The 16,516-nt window shown below is 45.3% G+C and overlaps 1 protein-coding gene and 1 non-coding gene across 2 annotated transcripts in view; one reads left to right on the forward strand and one right to left on the reverse strand.

Annotated features, from left to right (window-relative positions):
• Positions 1–15,172, forward strand: part of rnf152 (ring finger protein 152) — a 34,033-nt gene extending 18,861 nt beyond the window's left edge. The window contains exon 2 of the mRNA XM_029529240.1: positions 11,408–15,172. Coding sequence (XP_029385100.1) covers positions 11,567–12,211 — 645 coding nt within the window. The 5' untranslated portion in view covers positions 11,408–11,566 and the 3' untranslated portion in view covers positions 12,212–15,172. The remainder of the gene's footprint in view (positions 1–11,407) is intronic.
• Positions 15,173–15,798: 626 nt separating this feature from the next.
• trnae-uuc (transfer RNA glutamic acid (anticodon UUC)) lies at positions 15,799–15,870 on the reverse strand. Its single transcript has one exon. It is a non-coding gene; the product is annotated as a tRNA-Glu (tRNA).
• Positions 15,871–16,516: the final 646 nt, after the last annotated feature.

A 16,516-nucleotide genomic window follows, 5' to 3' on the forward strand; every position in this document is an offset into this window, starting at 1 on the left:
GCAGATTGCTGCCAAGGATCCGTCTCTGAAGTGCCATATCTGCCCGATCTATATCCCTCCCAGCAGGGCCCATTATCTTAAGTGAGTGTCGATAGGAAGCTGAGAGCCGCGCTCTTCTTCTTCATGTACAAATGAGCAGCAGGAGTCGTCTCCGAGCTGACTTGTAACCCAGCTCCACTAAGCGCTGATGAATAACCGGCCTCCCTAATCTGCCGTGTGTGTGTGAGCGGGGCTTTGATGTCAGCGCTCATGTCGTTACCGGCATCACAGCGTTCCGCTTTTTCTTATTTTTCTAAAGACCTGCCAGCCTGTGATGAGGCGAGCAGGAATATCAAAGCGCTGTTTATTTGGCAAGGCAGCACGGTGGCAGAGTGGTTGGCGATGTTGCCTCACAATAATGAGGTCCTGGGTTCGGTTCCCGGCCTGGGGCCTCCAAAGACATCCTGCTTGGGTTCATTGGTCTCTGTCTGTCTCTGTGATGGACCCCACTCAGCTGGGATTGGCCAAGAACCCCCCCCCCCCGACCCGGAGACAGATAAGAGGAAAACAGATTACGGTCCCCGTACATCAGCCAGGACCGGCTTCGTATCCCATCACCCCCCCTCAGTGGTGTCTCTTCTGTTCGAGAATCTGGGGGCCGTCTGTTTACACCTGAAACTCTTTGTGTTTCTGCACAGCTGCTGTGGAGAACTTTATATTTTTGTGGCTCCTAAACTCAAACGCTGCGAGCAGTTCGGGGTGCCGGCGTCTTGCTCCAGGACTCCTGGACTCCTGGACATGTGGACAGGAGGAGCTGGACTAAACCTCCAGTCTTCCCTAATCATGGCTGAGCTGCAGCTGCCTTTTCCTTCCTCCACCCTCCTGATGGATTCATTATGAATAAACCATCCAAAATGTACGTTTCCTTAAAGCTGCGTTCAGGAGGCGACTCCACTAATCGCACAAAGAACTGATTTACTATGTTCACTTTTTTACTGACCGTAGAGGACATGCAGGTTTCCAGTTCAGATTGACGGCGAGGAGATGCAGATTAGCAGGGGGCTTGCAGCCCCCACCGACGGTGTCAGTATGTGGTCCGTCCTGATGGATTTGTCAGAAGGAGACCTGACCCGTGAATCAGCCCATCGACCCGTTTGTGTCTCCAGCGGCCTGAGGCGTCCACGCTGACATGCATCTGGGGGAAATATTCCTCTCCTTGGCCGAGCGTCAAACGTTCTGGGGGGGAGGAGGCGTGAGCACGGCCCGTGGAAGATGTGGCGGCCATTTCTCAGCAGCAGGTGGCCCGTCAGCTGGCGGCCTCGCTTCTTGGCTCTGGAGTTTACAGCAAACACAGAAGAAGCTGCTGCTTTTTCACCCTTTCATCATTAATGCTGAAGTAAAACAGCCTGTAATTGCGTCTTTATAATGAGAATTTTAAGGTCCTTTAACGTCTTTCACCTCTTGCACCTCCGTCCCTGCCATTTCTGCCACCGTTTCCTCGGCTTTCCTCGTTTTTAAGATTCAATTTGCATATTTGAATGAACAGATTAAAATTTTCCTAATTGGTCTATCCTCAAAGGATTTGGGATTAAGATAATAATATTAAGTATTTCAACTTGCTTGGAAGTCGCGTTATCGGAAGAAAAGTGAGCTCTGGGTTTACTCTGAGACGACTTGAAGAGTACCGCAGATTGAGTCACTGAGTCGATTATGAGGAACAATCGATGCGTTTCAGCGCTCGACTTTATTCATCATTGTATCAATGTGGAGGAGACGAGCTGCAAATGCAACATCACCTTTTTAATTGGTTTGTAGTTAACATGTGAGCAGGCAGGTGTTTATATGCACAACCAGCATGCTTTAACATTCACATGGTGTGCCGAGGGAAATATCAGGCTCCTCGGGCGAGGCGGCTTTGTTTATCAGACAGACGGAAGTTAATGTGTTTTTTTTTAAATAGGCACAGACGAGTATTAGAGCTGGATGATATCCGATACAATAAACCAGAATAAAATCAATTAGCGGTTTATATTCTTCAAAGATGTCAAAGTGTTTTGGTCGCTGTGAAGATCACCCAGCTGGAGATGGAGCTCCTCAGCTGAACACGACGCCGACAGCCCGTCTCCTGTAAGAACAGCTGTGGAACAGTATCACTTCTCATTATCATTAATGTTAATGTAGGAAATTTAGCAGCAAATGTTGAGCAGAAATTATGACAAAATGTTCAAAAAGAGTGAAAATATTCAGAATTCTGAATGTCAGCTTTGGGGCTTCTTCCTCCTCCGTGTTTATTCATGATGACATGGACGTTGTGTGAGCGCCTCACATCCTCTTTATCCGGTCACAGGAGGTTTGAAAGGTGAAAATAAATATTGATTCTCTCATATGAAATATTTCATTAATGTCACCAAAAAGCCATTCAGCCATTTGAATCACTGAGCTGAAACTCCCGTTAAACCGTTTTAACTACACATATTTCACAACTCCAAAATAAATGAATTCTAATTTCCTTAATTGCTTCGTCATTTTACAAGCAGATGAAAATATGAATGACTTTCTCAGCGCTGAGAAAGTAAAACACAAATTAATACTCTCCGTTCTGTCCTTTGGAAAAGTTTTAGACTTCACATCTGTGAAGAGTTGAAATATTTATTCTGTACTGTGCTTTTATAAATACGGATCACAGAATGGGTCAGTTTTTACTGTCTGAAAGGGACAAATAAAATGAATTTAGAGTCTAAAGTGGATGAATTCATGATTAGACAGAGATTTTGTTCTCCTGACTGGACTAAATGTTCTTCACCTCCAAATGATGAAACTTTACCGGGTCAGAAATGTCACTAATTCCGTTTCAGTGGAAGAAGAATTTTATTTCTCGCTGATATCTTTTCCCCTTCAGACCAAATACAGCTCTGATTAAAACCAGATGTTTTCTGCCTTTTCAGCTCAAGCTGCTAAAAAAGCACAACATGTTTGAATGAAACGAGTTTCCAGCAGCTTCCCCCTTCGCCTCTGCTGGGAAGAAACAAAACAAGTAAAGAGACGGAGCGCTCAGGCATCGCTGCTGCCAGTCCGAAAAGGAGTTTGGAGCCAAAACAACCTGTTGTCTGATCACTTGTGTTGTACGTGAGGATAATTGTGATTTGATTAACGCTGAAGATGATCCGATCAGCAGGCTGTCGGACTTGGGGCGTCTTTTCTGCCCTTCCCAGATTAAGCTGCCGTTTTCCCTCTGTGGCCACGTTAATCAGGTTTTGTGTTGCAGTTTGTGCGCTCAGATTACTGCCTACATCTGCTTCATGCTGCTGATTGTCGGTGGAAAAAGTGAGCGGCGTTAATTGTTTGCTGTCCCTCTAACGGCTGTTTACACAGCAGTCCAGGAGCTGCTTTTACTTTTTCAACACTTCAAACTGGGGCTGCTGTTTCATAGAAAAGCTGATTTTTATCTTATTTTTAATCACCTGGCAACAACAAAGCTTCCATCAGCCCTCAGCGTTGTTGTGGTGCTGTTATTCACAAAGAATGAAATCACGTGGAAGCGCTCACATGCTCCTAAAAAATATATCAATCAGAGCTGCGTGACTAATCAAAATATAAGTGCTGCTTTTTTATATATATGAATCATATTCAAATATAACCAATCCAAAACAAACATGCTGTGATATGAAAACCAGCGATGTTAGTCTGATATTAGAAATGCAGTGACCTTCCCACAAACGACTTGAATAGCTGAGAAACAAGCTGAGAGTGAGTCTGAGTGGACGTTTCCACAGTTTTACTGCCAGGACGCTGAAAACGCTGCCGTTTTCCAGATTATTTCCACGATCGGGCCTCTCCTCCAGGTGAGCTGTTGATACTCGTGGCTTTTAGGGATTTTAATTCCACGTCTTCATTTTTTTGCATTATCTGGAACAAAATTTGCTCTTTCTAGTGATGTGATGCTTCCTCCTGATTTGCACGAGTCAGTTGGAAAAGTTATTGTATTGGAGCAGGATATAAAAATCCTGGACAGATTTGAAGATTTTTAGTCATCCGGAGTTCATTTAGGACTTTTTCACATCTGACTCGAATTAAACGCCAAATTTAATTCTATTTTGGAAGGAAAGCAGCATGAACCAGAAAAGAGGCTCAAAAAACCCAACAAACAGCGAGTTAGACTTATTTACCCTGAAATAATTTCCTGTTTTCTGTCCGTCTCAGTAATTGAGGTTGTTTTACCTCATAAATAAAACAGCAGACAAAACAGATAAGCAGGAATTTATCATTTTAAATCAAATCGAAATGTTTTTAGTGTATAGACATTTTTTTAAACTTGCATATTAGTTCAAATGGACCAAAAAGAAGCTTTAAAATGAGACACAAATAATAATTATTGCTCACAACCTCGCAGAAAAACACATTTATATATAAATTGTCGCTCAGCAATTAAGACTGAGTGAAATCAGATGTTGTTCATGCATCATGTGATTGCTTTGTGTAGTAGTTTTTTTTTTTTTTTTTTTAGACAGGAAGCAGTTTGACGTGCCATGTCAAACTGTATCTCCTCACGACACGCCTCTTCCTCCCTCTGAGGTTTCTGATTGGCTGATGGGCTCATGGAGGCGTTGGTTGACGGTTCAGGTTGAACGGGGGTCGTGGTGCGTTCGCTGCCTGCTGGCAGGTGAAATCCTCCCGTCACACTTTGAAGCGTAAGAACTCGGCCTTCCACGTGGATTCGATCCCCCCTTTCTCCATAAAAGGGTGATTTTCAGCGCCGTGTCCTCCGGAGGGAACGAGCTCGGCGGCCTTTAACGCAGAAGTAAATCTCATCACCTTCCTCGGTGGTGAGCTCTGTTATTTAATAAGTGAGTCCAAGTGTTTCATTCCACAGCGAGATGTACTCCAAGACTGCACACAATTCACAAATGATTTCTGGTTTGAGAGAAAAAAGCTCATGACCCCCCCCCCAATAGACCACTTCGGTTTATGAAATGTTTTCAACAGTCAGATTTAGTGAATTAAATATCGCTTCAAAGTTAAATATCAAAATATCGCTTCAAAGTTAAATATCAAAATATCGCTTCAACGTTCTCAGCATGTGAAAAAAGAAACAAACAAAAAAAAGTGTTGCAATTGTCTCTCAGTTAATAGTTTTTAAATAATCCTCATTTCCATCGTTTCCAAACGCAGCTCCGGTTGCAGATTGGCTTGATTAAAAGCGTCTGCGCCGTTTGAAGTTTGGGCCAAGTGGCGGCGTCTTTATCTCAGACCTCCTGGATCTTTATTCCCATCAGTAGATGGAGATCAGGCCTCAGGCTGCTGAAGTCACAGCGTTCACCTCTTTCATCAGAGAGAGAGGCGTTTCATCAAAGAGCACAGAAGGCCAGCCGCCGATTTATTTTGCTGATGAGAGTTTATTCTCTGGACTTTGCGCGACCTCGGCGAGGGCGGATGGTGTCGGAGGATCAGGTTCCTCGTGCATTCTGCTGTGTCTGTGCTCAAACTCAAACTCACCTCTATGTATAAAAAGGCATTTCCTTTTATTTGGGGATGTAGATGTGAATTTGAAGGCTTTAAAGCTCTGATATTTATTATTCATCCATTTCTCCTCTCCTCCTTTCGTTTCCACGACGGAGCATCAAAAACAAATCGCAGCTTTAAATTCTCTCGGCTTTGGATTATTAATTATAGATGTGATGGAATAGCAAAGCTCAGATCTCCTGCGACCCACAAGTTTGTTATTGGTTTACTTTTTTTTTTTTTTTATATATATATATTTTTCTGCTGAAAAGAAAGACGTCGTCCGTCTGCAGCTTAATGTGATGAATCATCAGAAAGCAACAGTGTTCGATTCCCAGAAAATATTTATGACCGAAATTGGACTTTTTCACATCTGACCTTAACATCAATATTTATGTGCTGAGAAATATGAATTTATTTTTGGTGGAAAAACAGTCTGAAAAATAAATAAGTCCAAATCTAGCAGATTAGCTTTAGCTCGACCAAATTTTCTGTTTTGGAAGAGTCGGCTCTCGGCGATTGATCATAAATAAAGCAGCAGATAAAACTTGATAAAAACAGATTTTCAGATTGTTCCTCAAACAGGAAATGCCGCAGAAGAATAAAAGTTAGCCTGCCTGACTCACTTCCAGCCTTACTTCATTCATTTTCCGCAGTCCACTCATCTGGTTTTGTAAATTTGGTGCAGCTGCCTCCTTTTTCCGTTTCCCCGGTTGCGTTCGTTGTTTGACTCTGGAAAAGGTCGCGTTTAGTTAAATATTGGCTTTAGAGAATGAAACCAAATACCTGGAGAAATGTGCTGGCCCAACGCTGCCGTCCTGCAGCACTCTGCCAGTCTTCTTTGGCCCGGCGGCCTCCCAGCAGTGCGGGGAGTTAGTGCGACGGTCCGTCATGCTTGGGCAGATCTGGAAGTGGAGGGGGCTCATCCAGCGGCGCTGCCAGCTCCGACGCTCGGCGGCTGCTCGGGCTGGAAATTGCCATAATGTGTCCTGCAGTGGTCGGCTGCACAGGCCTCTATCAGGAGATCCATCTGTGCTGAGCCCGCACACAGACACACAAACACACACAATGCAACCCCCATTACACTCAGTGGCAGCGGTGCATGCTGCACAGACATCTCACTATAGCAAAAAAAAAAACAAAAAACAAAACAAAACCCAACTTATCACTTCAGTTAAAGCACAAAAGGCCATAAATGAAACGGCCACATGATCATAACCGGGCTCACTTCAGTCCTGATACCGGACCAGGAGCTTCAGGGATAGGATGAGGCTTCATGTTTTCATGGAGGAGGAACTTCTGATTCAAAAGATAAAACAGCTCAGACGTCTGAAATATAAATAGAAAACATATATGCACAGTTTGAAGAGAGCCACGCTGCCTCAGGAGTCTCTAAAGTGAGTATGAAATACGTTAACATCCACAGACGAGGTGTTGAAACGTGTTTTTGTCCAACAACCAAATTAACAGACATCCAGCCGGGAACATGTTGTGCCGTGAGTGTTGTCGACAACAACAACACCTTCAGAGCAGAAGAACTTTGTGTGTTCCCGCAGAGGTCAGCCGTGTCACGGCGGCTTTCTGTTGCTCGGAGGTTTGAGCGTTGCACGAGATTGACCTTGAACGTACAAAAGCTGCCTTTCTCCCTCTCTGCGTTTTGGAACACACACATCGCCGTGGTTCGCTGCGATCTCAGCACAAGGACGGACTCCTTTGTCCTTGTCGCTGTGGTGGTTTGAACAGAACGTTGGTGAAAAATGTGCTGCAGTGCGAGTTAATTGATGAGTTCTGGATTAACACACACGTACACGGAGTGTGACTGCAGTGCATAAAGAGTCCGGAGCGAGCTGCCGGTGCCCTTTGGCCCTCTGCGGCTAAATGCACTCTGGAGGAGATGTGTTGACTCCCGTCCAAAGTTTTGATGAGTGGGCGAGCAAATCGACACTCCAGCTACTGTATATGCAAATGGCGGCCGAGCTCGGCGCCCTCAGCTGAGGACTGCAGACGAGAGCACATTCGATTCGGCGTGTTTGTTTAGACCGCAGAATATATGTTCCTGCATAAAGTCAGCTTCAGCTTTTATCTGTTGATGGACTGTTTTTTCCCTGTCAAGTGCCAAACAGGCGGATTGAGATTCATTTGGTGCCATAAAAAGGCAAAAGTGACGAGCATAAAAACCAACACGTGCAACACCTGCGTCGCAGCGCGGCGCATTTAGCTGTCGTTTGAATGAGTGACTGGCTGCCGGAGCGTAATGGAATATATTGGAGATGTGATGCCCGGGGCGGGGCGCCGCAAATGGAGCCGCTCAGTTTTAATTTTCCTGCCATATTTAATGTCGATGAGTGTGTGTTTTCTCCGGTCAGATGCATTTCAGGATGTTGTATTTGAAAAGAGATTGTTTTCCTCAAAGGTTCTGACTTTCTGATCCGTCAGGGCCCAGATTTGACTGACTGACATGTCTGCTGTAGATCTACACGAGATGCATCTCAGTGAAATGTTTGCACAAACATTTAGTCTCTGAATGTCGTCTGCGCTGCTCTGCAGAGAAACGGACTCATCCTCCGTTCTTTCACTTCGTCTGTGACGGGTACTTTTTCTGTTTGAGGAAAAAACTCAGATCAAATTGTCACGATGAAAAATGACCTCTCAGCTTGTTTGGGAGGGGAAGTTGCCTTCTTCGTCTTGTCTCTGGAGGTCGAGTGAAACTGATGAGCATCAGTCCAGATTCTCTTCTCAGGTTCCAACCTTTTGTTTGTTTGGAACGGAGAAATTCAACACGAAACCTGTTTCTGTCTTCCAAATTCTGCTCTTCTGATCAGATCAGCATCGATCCGGACGGAGACGTTATTTAGTTTACACTGCTGAGGCTGAAACGTTTTGTGCTCTTCAGGTAACGTCGTCCATGTGAACCACCACCATCATCATCATCTGCCCCCCCCCCCAGTTTAGTGCATGGAGCTGGGTGGAGCTGTGTGTGTTTCCATGTGTGTAGTTCTGGTTGTGCTAGTTATTTTTAACTTCTGTCTGCTCTTTCTCTTCGGCTGATTGTGTGTGGAAACCCAGAGGGAGTGTGTGTTTATATCTGTGTGTTTGGTCCTCTTTGTGTGAGTCTGTGAGAGTTTGTTTTGTGTTGTTTATTCCCAGTTAGGGCAGCACAGCAGCATGGTTAGCTCTGTGGCCCCACAACAAGAAGGTTGTGGGTTCGGTTCCCAGCCCGGGGCCTCCATAGACATCCTGTTTGGGTTCAGTGGTGACTCTAAACTGTCCGTAGGTCTGTCCAGGGTGACCCCGCCCCTCGCCCAGAGTGAGCTGGGATTGGCTCCAGAACCCCCGGAAACATATCAGAGGTAGAAGATGGATGGATGGATGGATGAATGAATGAATGAATGAATGAATGAATGAATGAATGAATGAATGAATGAATGAATGAAGACCGTCACAGACCTGCTGTTGTTTGTGTATTTGTGCGTCTGTGAAATGAAATCAGAATTTAGTCTCGCTGTGCGTCCGATCGTCTTGTCCAAACCTCTTCTGTCGGTGTGATTGAAAATGGGTCACAAACGGAGCTCCTCGCCGCTCAGCCCGGTTGCCCTGGTTACAGCTGAGTTGAACCGATAAATCATCCCCCGTTAAGTAGCAGCTACAGTCGCTCCTCGCCGGAGTCTCATGACCGCGGAGCAGACTGCTTATTTTCTAGAAGCAGATTCTTAGAAATTCGACACAGGGCGTCTGAGTGTTGAGTGACAGCTGCGTCGTCATGGCTACGGGGAGAATTCATCTATTAGTTTAATGACATGAAATGAATCTGCAGCTATTTTGTTAATCAAGCCGATTTTTTTTCTTTCTTTATAGAAATTGCTCAAAATCTTCTTTGACATCAGACGGAGGGGAGCTGATGAAAGTGTGATCGTTTCCAATTCCACTTTCCTGATTGATTCCTGACAAAAAAAAAAAAAAAAAGCCATTTTCATTATTATTAACCGCCGTTTGGAGTTATTTTGTGGCGTTACTGTCACACTCAGAGAGGAGATGCAGGTGAGGAGAGGTTACAGTCCGGACGGAGGGCAGTGGGGAGCGCCGGGGTTTATGGGAATATTGAGCCACAAAGCATTTCTGTCAGATCAAAGCTAATCCTTATCTTTGGGAAAATGATTCAGTAACCCCCCCCCTCCACTGACTTGCCCCCTCAAGGGCAGGTCTCCTTCTCTGCTCACTTCCCTGACAGAGCAGCTGGGATTGTTTCCGCCCCTTCCTTCGCCTTTTTACTCGGTAACGGTGTGGAGAAACTAGGTCAGCCAGGGAAAGAGAGGTTTCAGGCCTCCAGACACGGCCGAGGAGGGATTCAATACTTCCAAGTTGTTATTCTGCTGAAGCCGCTTTTCTTTCCCATCAACGTAACCCCAACACAAACACGTTTTTTAAACCTGAATTACTCCATTGAGGACTTTTTGCTTTCCCTTTTAAGGGTTTGTTGTCTGCTGTGTACCGACTCAGGATGAAGACGCTGCATTCGCTGTGGATTGTTCAGATTTGCCAAAACCTGATTGACTTGGTGGGATCAGTAATGGCTGGACTGAATTCAGCACTGAAAACTGAATCTGTCCTGGTTTTCAAAGTCAGTTGAAAAATTCCTTCAGCCTGAAGGAATCCAGCAAGTAACTCGGACATCTGATCAGGATTCGTCCTCGGGGAAACCGCGGAGTGGGCCTTGAATGGACTGAGGGGGATTATGTATCCCATCTGGCCTGGGAATCCACCCCGACAAGGAGCAGAAGGACGAGGTTACCAACAAGGGCATCTAAACTAGCTTGTTCATACTGGTCTTCTCCTCAGTACGATGGCTCCATCAGTGAAACTTCCTAAAGGACTCCACTTTTATTTACCGGCTCCCAAAGTCAAATGAAATCAAACTTTTCGTCCAAATGAACCAGACTGAACTGACTGCTCCAAGCATGCTCAGTGTGAGCACGCTCTACTCTGTCACTGCTGTGTCACCGCCCCCCCCCCCCCCCCCCACCCGTGGGCGCCGTGAAGAGTTTAATTGCCCGAGATCTTGTTTCTGATACGGCACTGAGATGTATGGTTTTGCAGGGCAATCTGTGGTCACCTTTCTCCATGTCAGCCTCTTTTCTCTCCATCTGTCTTCCCCCTTTCGCTGAAGCTGTCTTGCCAGTCGTGCCTGGAGGAACACCGGCTTGGCTGAGATGGCTGCCAAGAGAAAGGCAAAGAAAAATCTAGTCGTTTTCCCTCCTCAGCAGCTTTCACACTTTGGGCTGAAAAGATAAAATAAATAAATATAGAGTCGACAGGACCCTGTTTGGTATTCATTGTTTCCTCGGTGCTATTTCGACAGGGTTTAATCATCTGTAAAAGCAAACTATCGCCGCTTCTGCATGGATTAACATGGTAGACGTGATTATGCAAGAAGAGGAGGAGGAGGAAGAAGTTGTTTATGTAGTCTGTGGCCTGAAGGAGACAGTTAAGAGAATTAGCCATACTTAACACAGAGACCGAGGCGAGGGGTCTATGAACCGGCCCCCGGCCGCCGTCAGCTGCTGGCCGGGATGTAGATGATAATGAAAGTGTTGGCGAGGCGTTGCTGTAGTTTGACCTCTTCTTCACTCGGAGCTGAGGAAAAGGGGGCCGTTACAGAAAGTTTGGTCCCTTTAAAGATAAATAATGGCAGAAAGTAACCAAGTAGGTCCATTAAACTACAGCTCTTCTGAGGGATGAGTGCATGTGCTTCGATTTGATGATTTGAAGAATTTGTAATTTAATTGTCGGGTTCATCGTAAAGATTGAGGTTTATTCATGGCGTTTAAGGGTTAGTGGACGGCGCTCCCTCAAGTTCAGCATCTTTCATGCTTATTAAGTCACATCAGTGCTCGATGTCGTCCTGATTGTTTTCTCCTCTCTTCTGTTGCAGATGGATAACCATGCCGACACCCGAAGGGCGTGAAGTCGTTGTTGGCGGTGAACCGTCGGCCATCGGAGCCGATCAGCTTTTCTGCTAAGATCTGCTCTTACGACTCTGATTTTCTCTAAAAATATCTGCCAGCCAACCCGCCCGTCCGTCTGTGTCACAATGGAGACGCTTTCCCAGGATTCAATTCTGGAATGCCAGATCTGCTTTAACTACTACAGCCCGCGCCGGAGGCCCAAACTCCTGGATTGCCGGCACACGTGCTGCTCGGTGTGCTTGACCCAGATGCGCAGCAGCCAGAAGGAGATTCGTTGTCCTTGGTGCCGCGGCGTCACCAAGCTGCCGCCGGGCCTGTCCGTCTCCCAGCTCCCGGACGACCCGGACATCATCACTGTTATCGCCATCCCTCATGCCTCCGAGCACACGCCTGTCTTCATCCGCCTCCCTAGCAACGGTTGCTACATGCTGCCTCTTCCCGTCGCCAAAGAGCGGGCGCTCGGCCTGCCAGGGGAGCTGGGGTGCCGCTTCATGCCTGGCGGCCAGCAGAAAGGTGTGACAGTGGTGACGGTGCCTGAGCAGCAGCCTCTGGGCCTGGCGATGGGCCTGGAGGGCGTGGGGGTGGGGCTGGACGGCGGTGAGGGCGAGAGGAGGGTTACCGGGCCAGTGGGAGGGGGCGGGAAGGGCTCCACGTGGTCCGGCGTTTGCACGGTGATCCTGGTGGCGTGCGTGCTGCTCTTCCTCCTGGGCATCGTGCTGCACAACATGTCCTGCATCTCCAAACGCTTCACCGTTATCTCCTGTGGCTGAGGGCAGCGGGAGGCCGCTCGGACCGCCGCGGACCCCTCCCACCCCCCCCCTTTAGCTCTGCCTCCCCTCAGGGCAGGGCTTTGCTGAGGAGAGGGGGCTGAACTGACATCATGGGGCATCCAAGGAAACTCCAGAGCAGCGAAGAGCGACACATGAGGAAGACGAAGGCGAGAATGGAGATTCACAAATGATCCCTTTTCTTTATTAACTGGGAGACTGAAATTTGAGCGGAAATATAAAAAACAACCTTCCCCTTCCTGTTTTGTTTTTTTTTTCTTTTGGGGGGGGGTTTACCAGCTGATTTGTTTCTGGCTGAGGACTAGTCAAGCCCTCGCTCGCCCTCAGCTGGACGGAGCGCCTGCTTAGTCTGCGGTTTGTAGAAGTAGTTTGTTGATTAGAGGAGTGGAGTGTGGCGTCTCCAGCCGGTGCCGCAGTCAGACACTTCGGACTTGGCTGCTCTCCATCTTCTGATGCTGCTGCAGGATCCACGTCTGCATCATCAACAAAACAAAACAAACAACAAAAGACAAACAGCTTTCATTTCCTTCTTTCTGTCAGTCACACCACCTGTTGATGTAACGGTTCCACGTAGTTAAAAGAAAAATGCAAAAACTTTGATTGTAGACTTCATTCGTGCCAGAAGATGGTTCAGAATGAACACGAGGGGGGCTGCAGGCTTTCACAACAAATGCTTCCATTTGATTGATTAGTTGATTGGAAATATCTCAGTAAGCGCTGATTCAGTTTAATATCCGATTCACTGGGTTTCTTTTTCATGTCAGCCTTCCACCAGGATGCTGCTAAATGAAATAATGAGGAGGAAATGAAGGACAATCTTTAATGTTTTCTCTTGTAGCTCTTCTGAATCATAATTTTGCTTTTCCAGGGAGATGAAGGTGGAAGAGTTGAATGTTTTCTCCAGTTGATTCAAACGAGATAAGCTCACATTAATGTGAGCGTTTAGATCAGGATGATGGAGTGGATCGATTTTTGCTTCAGGTCTTTATTACAAATTAAAAACGTAAAAAGCATCCCGGCTCCAATTCAAGCCCAGATGGCCAATGAGCCTAAATGTCAAAACATTCCTTTCAATAAGATTTTTTTTTTCTTTGTTGTGCTTCTTTTTTCCCACCGATACTTCAGCGGTTATTTACTCATCGGTTTTCTTTTCACCCCGACCTCCTTGAGACCGTCCGTCCGGGTCAGACCGAGCCTTCACCGGCAGCCCACGCTCACTTAAAAGCTCCCTTTTAGAACTGTGATACGAGCTCCGCAGTGTGATGTTGTGTGGATACGTGTGCGGGTAAGGGCTCAGTGACGGGTCAGGTGTGGGCAGCCGGAGAGATGGATGCTTTTCATGTGTTTGTGTGTTTACTGTTTCGGCACCGCGCGCACAAACAGGGTGAACTCTTTTTGTACAGCTGCCTCGTCTTGTACAGAAGGATTGTCATTTTTTGGGGTTTTTCTGATGATTTTCTTGTCGTTCACGCGTTCAGCTTTTGATCTGAGATTAGGGAGCTCTGTCTGTGCATTTGGTATTTAAAGAAAGTATTCTATATAAATATATTCATCCAAATTATAGAGGATCCAATAACACAATTAAAGGAACATTTCTTTAATGCTTTTCATCAGCCGTTTTTTTTTTTATCTCCTCTGATCTTATATAAATATGATTCCTTCACCTTAAACCAAAGTTTAACAGTTCCTCTCTGCTAAAAATAAGAAAAGTCAGAGTTTCCTTTTTGTTTTGTTTTTTTGGGAGAACCGTCTGGAAACCATTTTACAGCTCGAGGCTTCCTGCCCGTGAATATTCTTCAGGAAAAGCATGGAAAAGCAGCGACTTCACCCCAGAAGGTAAAGGAAATCCTGTCAAATTAAGAGGTCTGTGAATAATTTTTGGCATCTTGTGCTTTTAATTGTGACTTAAAGTGTTGAGCCGTTAGTTATAAGCAATAAACATTTACTGGCGTGATTTCAAACGTTAACGTCTTTGCTGTTGATCAACGCTGGACAGGTGAGGTTGAAGTGCTGCTTTCCTTATTTCTCACGTTTGGCAGAAACAGTCTGAACTGTCCTTATGAGCTTTTGCACCAACAAGTACAGAACATCGCACAACGTGAGACACAAAATGTGGCTGTGATACTGACAGAAAAGTAAAAAAGAGGATCTGCAGCAGTTTTCTACCAAACCAAAAATCAGAGGAGAAACTCGAGTACAAATTTGCATGTGAAATGCCAAACTATAGATCAGTTTGTTGTTTAAAGACAGAAAGATCAGTTTCAACCACCGAATGGGAACGACATTTAATAACGATTATTAAAAAGAATACATTTCTGAAAAAGAAATATAATTTGCCTCCCAATTTTAATCACTTCCATCAATACCAATAACAGCACTCATGGCTGTGCTAGATAATTTCTAATTATTCTGGGATCCAACAGCTGCAACACGCTCTTGGTGATTATCCACACAGGTCCGAATTCATCCGTGATAAATGAACCTCTCATCGGTCGTTTCCCTTCGCCAATCCATCACCAACGAGGCGCCACCTCTCTTTGTTTGTTCTCCCTTTCACGCTTGTACTGTTTGCACAATATCTAATGTGATGACTCATGTAGAGGTGATCAGTTCTGACGTTTATTAATCCAAATATTTGGAGACAAATACTGTAAAAATGTTATGCACAATAGGTGAAGAATGCAAAGGGTTCGATTTGCACTTTTTTGGCACGTGTGGTCACGTCGAGGCTTCAGTAAAGATTTTTAACCACCTGATCACATTCAGCTTTCCATCAATCAATGCCTGTAATTTTTAAGAGTATTCCGCCTCTGAATCTCCTTCCTGCTAATCTGTTCATCATTGTTTTTGAAATTCAGAAAACTGCCCTGTACAACATTTTTACACAAACTAAAAAAAAAAAAACTAAAAAAAATAAATATTGGAGTGATGACTAGAGACGTGTAGAAAGGAGGCTTTTCATTTCCGTGCCTGTGTGTTTGTGAAATGCCGTGAAGTTCCTGTCGTAGTTTCCTGTTTGGTGTCGACGTGACGACACGAACAGCAGCTGTTTTTGGTGAACTATTAAAGCAAACGCTCTGAATCTGAACCAGCAGTTTGTTTGTGTTTTCATTGATTCTTTTTTCGGGGCGTTGTGGATTCAAACACAGATGACCAAAAAAAAAAAAAAAAAGAAATGTTTCTATTTTTAACAAGCTCATTCCCCGTTAGCTTTGTTCGTTGGAGTCCTGTATTTCACAGCTGAGTGAACTCCACAGAGCAGTTTTTCTCTGTTTACCCTCAGGAACCTCTTTTCTCCTCAAATATTTATTGATAGGGTGTCATAGAGGTAATTAACGCTCTCCGGGGGCCAAATGCAGCAGAAAAACACATCTACGGCTCAGCAGCAGCTGCTCATCATGGACTCACACTCTTTCTACCTCAGTGACCGTTTAAACCTCTGAACTTCACACCAGATGATGTGAGTGGAGTGATAGTGGGCTCCATATTTGTTTGTTGGCCATCTTGGTTGAAGGAGAAGGTGGAGTGATGATCTGTATTAAATTTAGTGTTGAATGGCATAAATGCAGTTCCCATACCGGGAGTCGAACCCGGGCCGCCTGGGTGAAAACCAGGAATCCTCACCGCTAGACCATATGGGATAGGTGCTGCCATTTTCCCATACAATTCAATACACTCAACAACTAGAATGGGGTGTGGCCAGTTAAACCAAACAGATCTCCTTCTCACATTGTTTCTGCTCAGATTATTATTATTTAAATTTTTTCCTGCCGCTTTTCTTCTTCTGCCCATAAAACTCAGACTGCACATTGAATAGTCAGCAAATGTGGTGGGGTTGTAGCGTCCATAGGTCACATGACCTGGCAGCCATTTTGGATCAAAGTTAGTCTAACCCTAACCCTTGGCCCCTTTGACCAAAAGCCACCAAACTTGGTATACAGGTTCAACTGACCAAATGTTGATTTCAGCAAAAACGACATTGACGACCTAAATTGGGATGCAGAAGATGGTACATCAAAAAACATGGCCGCCACAAGCCAATCAATTTGCTTCCTTTACTCATTAATATGCAAATGAGCCAATGTCACGCACTGTTGCAACAATCGTTGAGAGAGTTCTTGTGCACAATGGCAAGGCCTCACTGACAAGGTACTCCAAATGTGAAAAAATACAGTCTGATCAGTCAAATGAACGCGCCCATTTTTAAGATGTGAAGAGAATCCTTTAAAATGATCTTCTCATGAACCGTAACATCGATTGGTGAAAAAGTTCAGTTGCAGGTATGCT

The sequence above is a fragment of the Echeneis naucrates genome, chromosome 20 (assembly GCF_900963305.1).
Source record: "Echeneis naucrates chromosome 20, fEcheNa1.1, whole genome shotgun sequence".
NCBI classification, from domain to species: Eukaryota; Metazoa; Chordata; class Actinopteri; order Carangiformes; family Echeneidae; genus Echeneis; species Echeneis naucrates.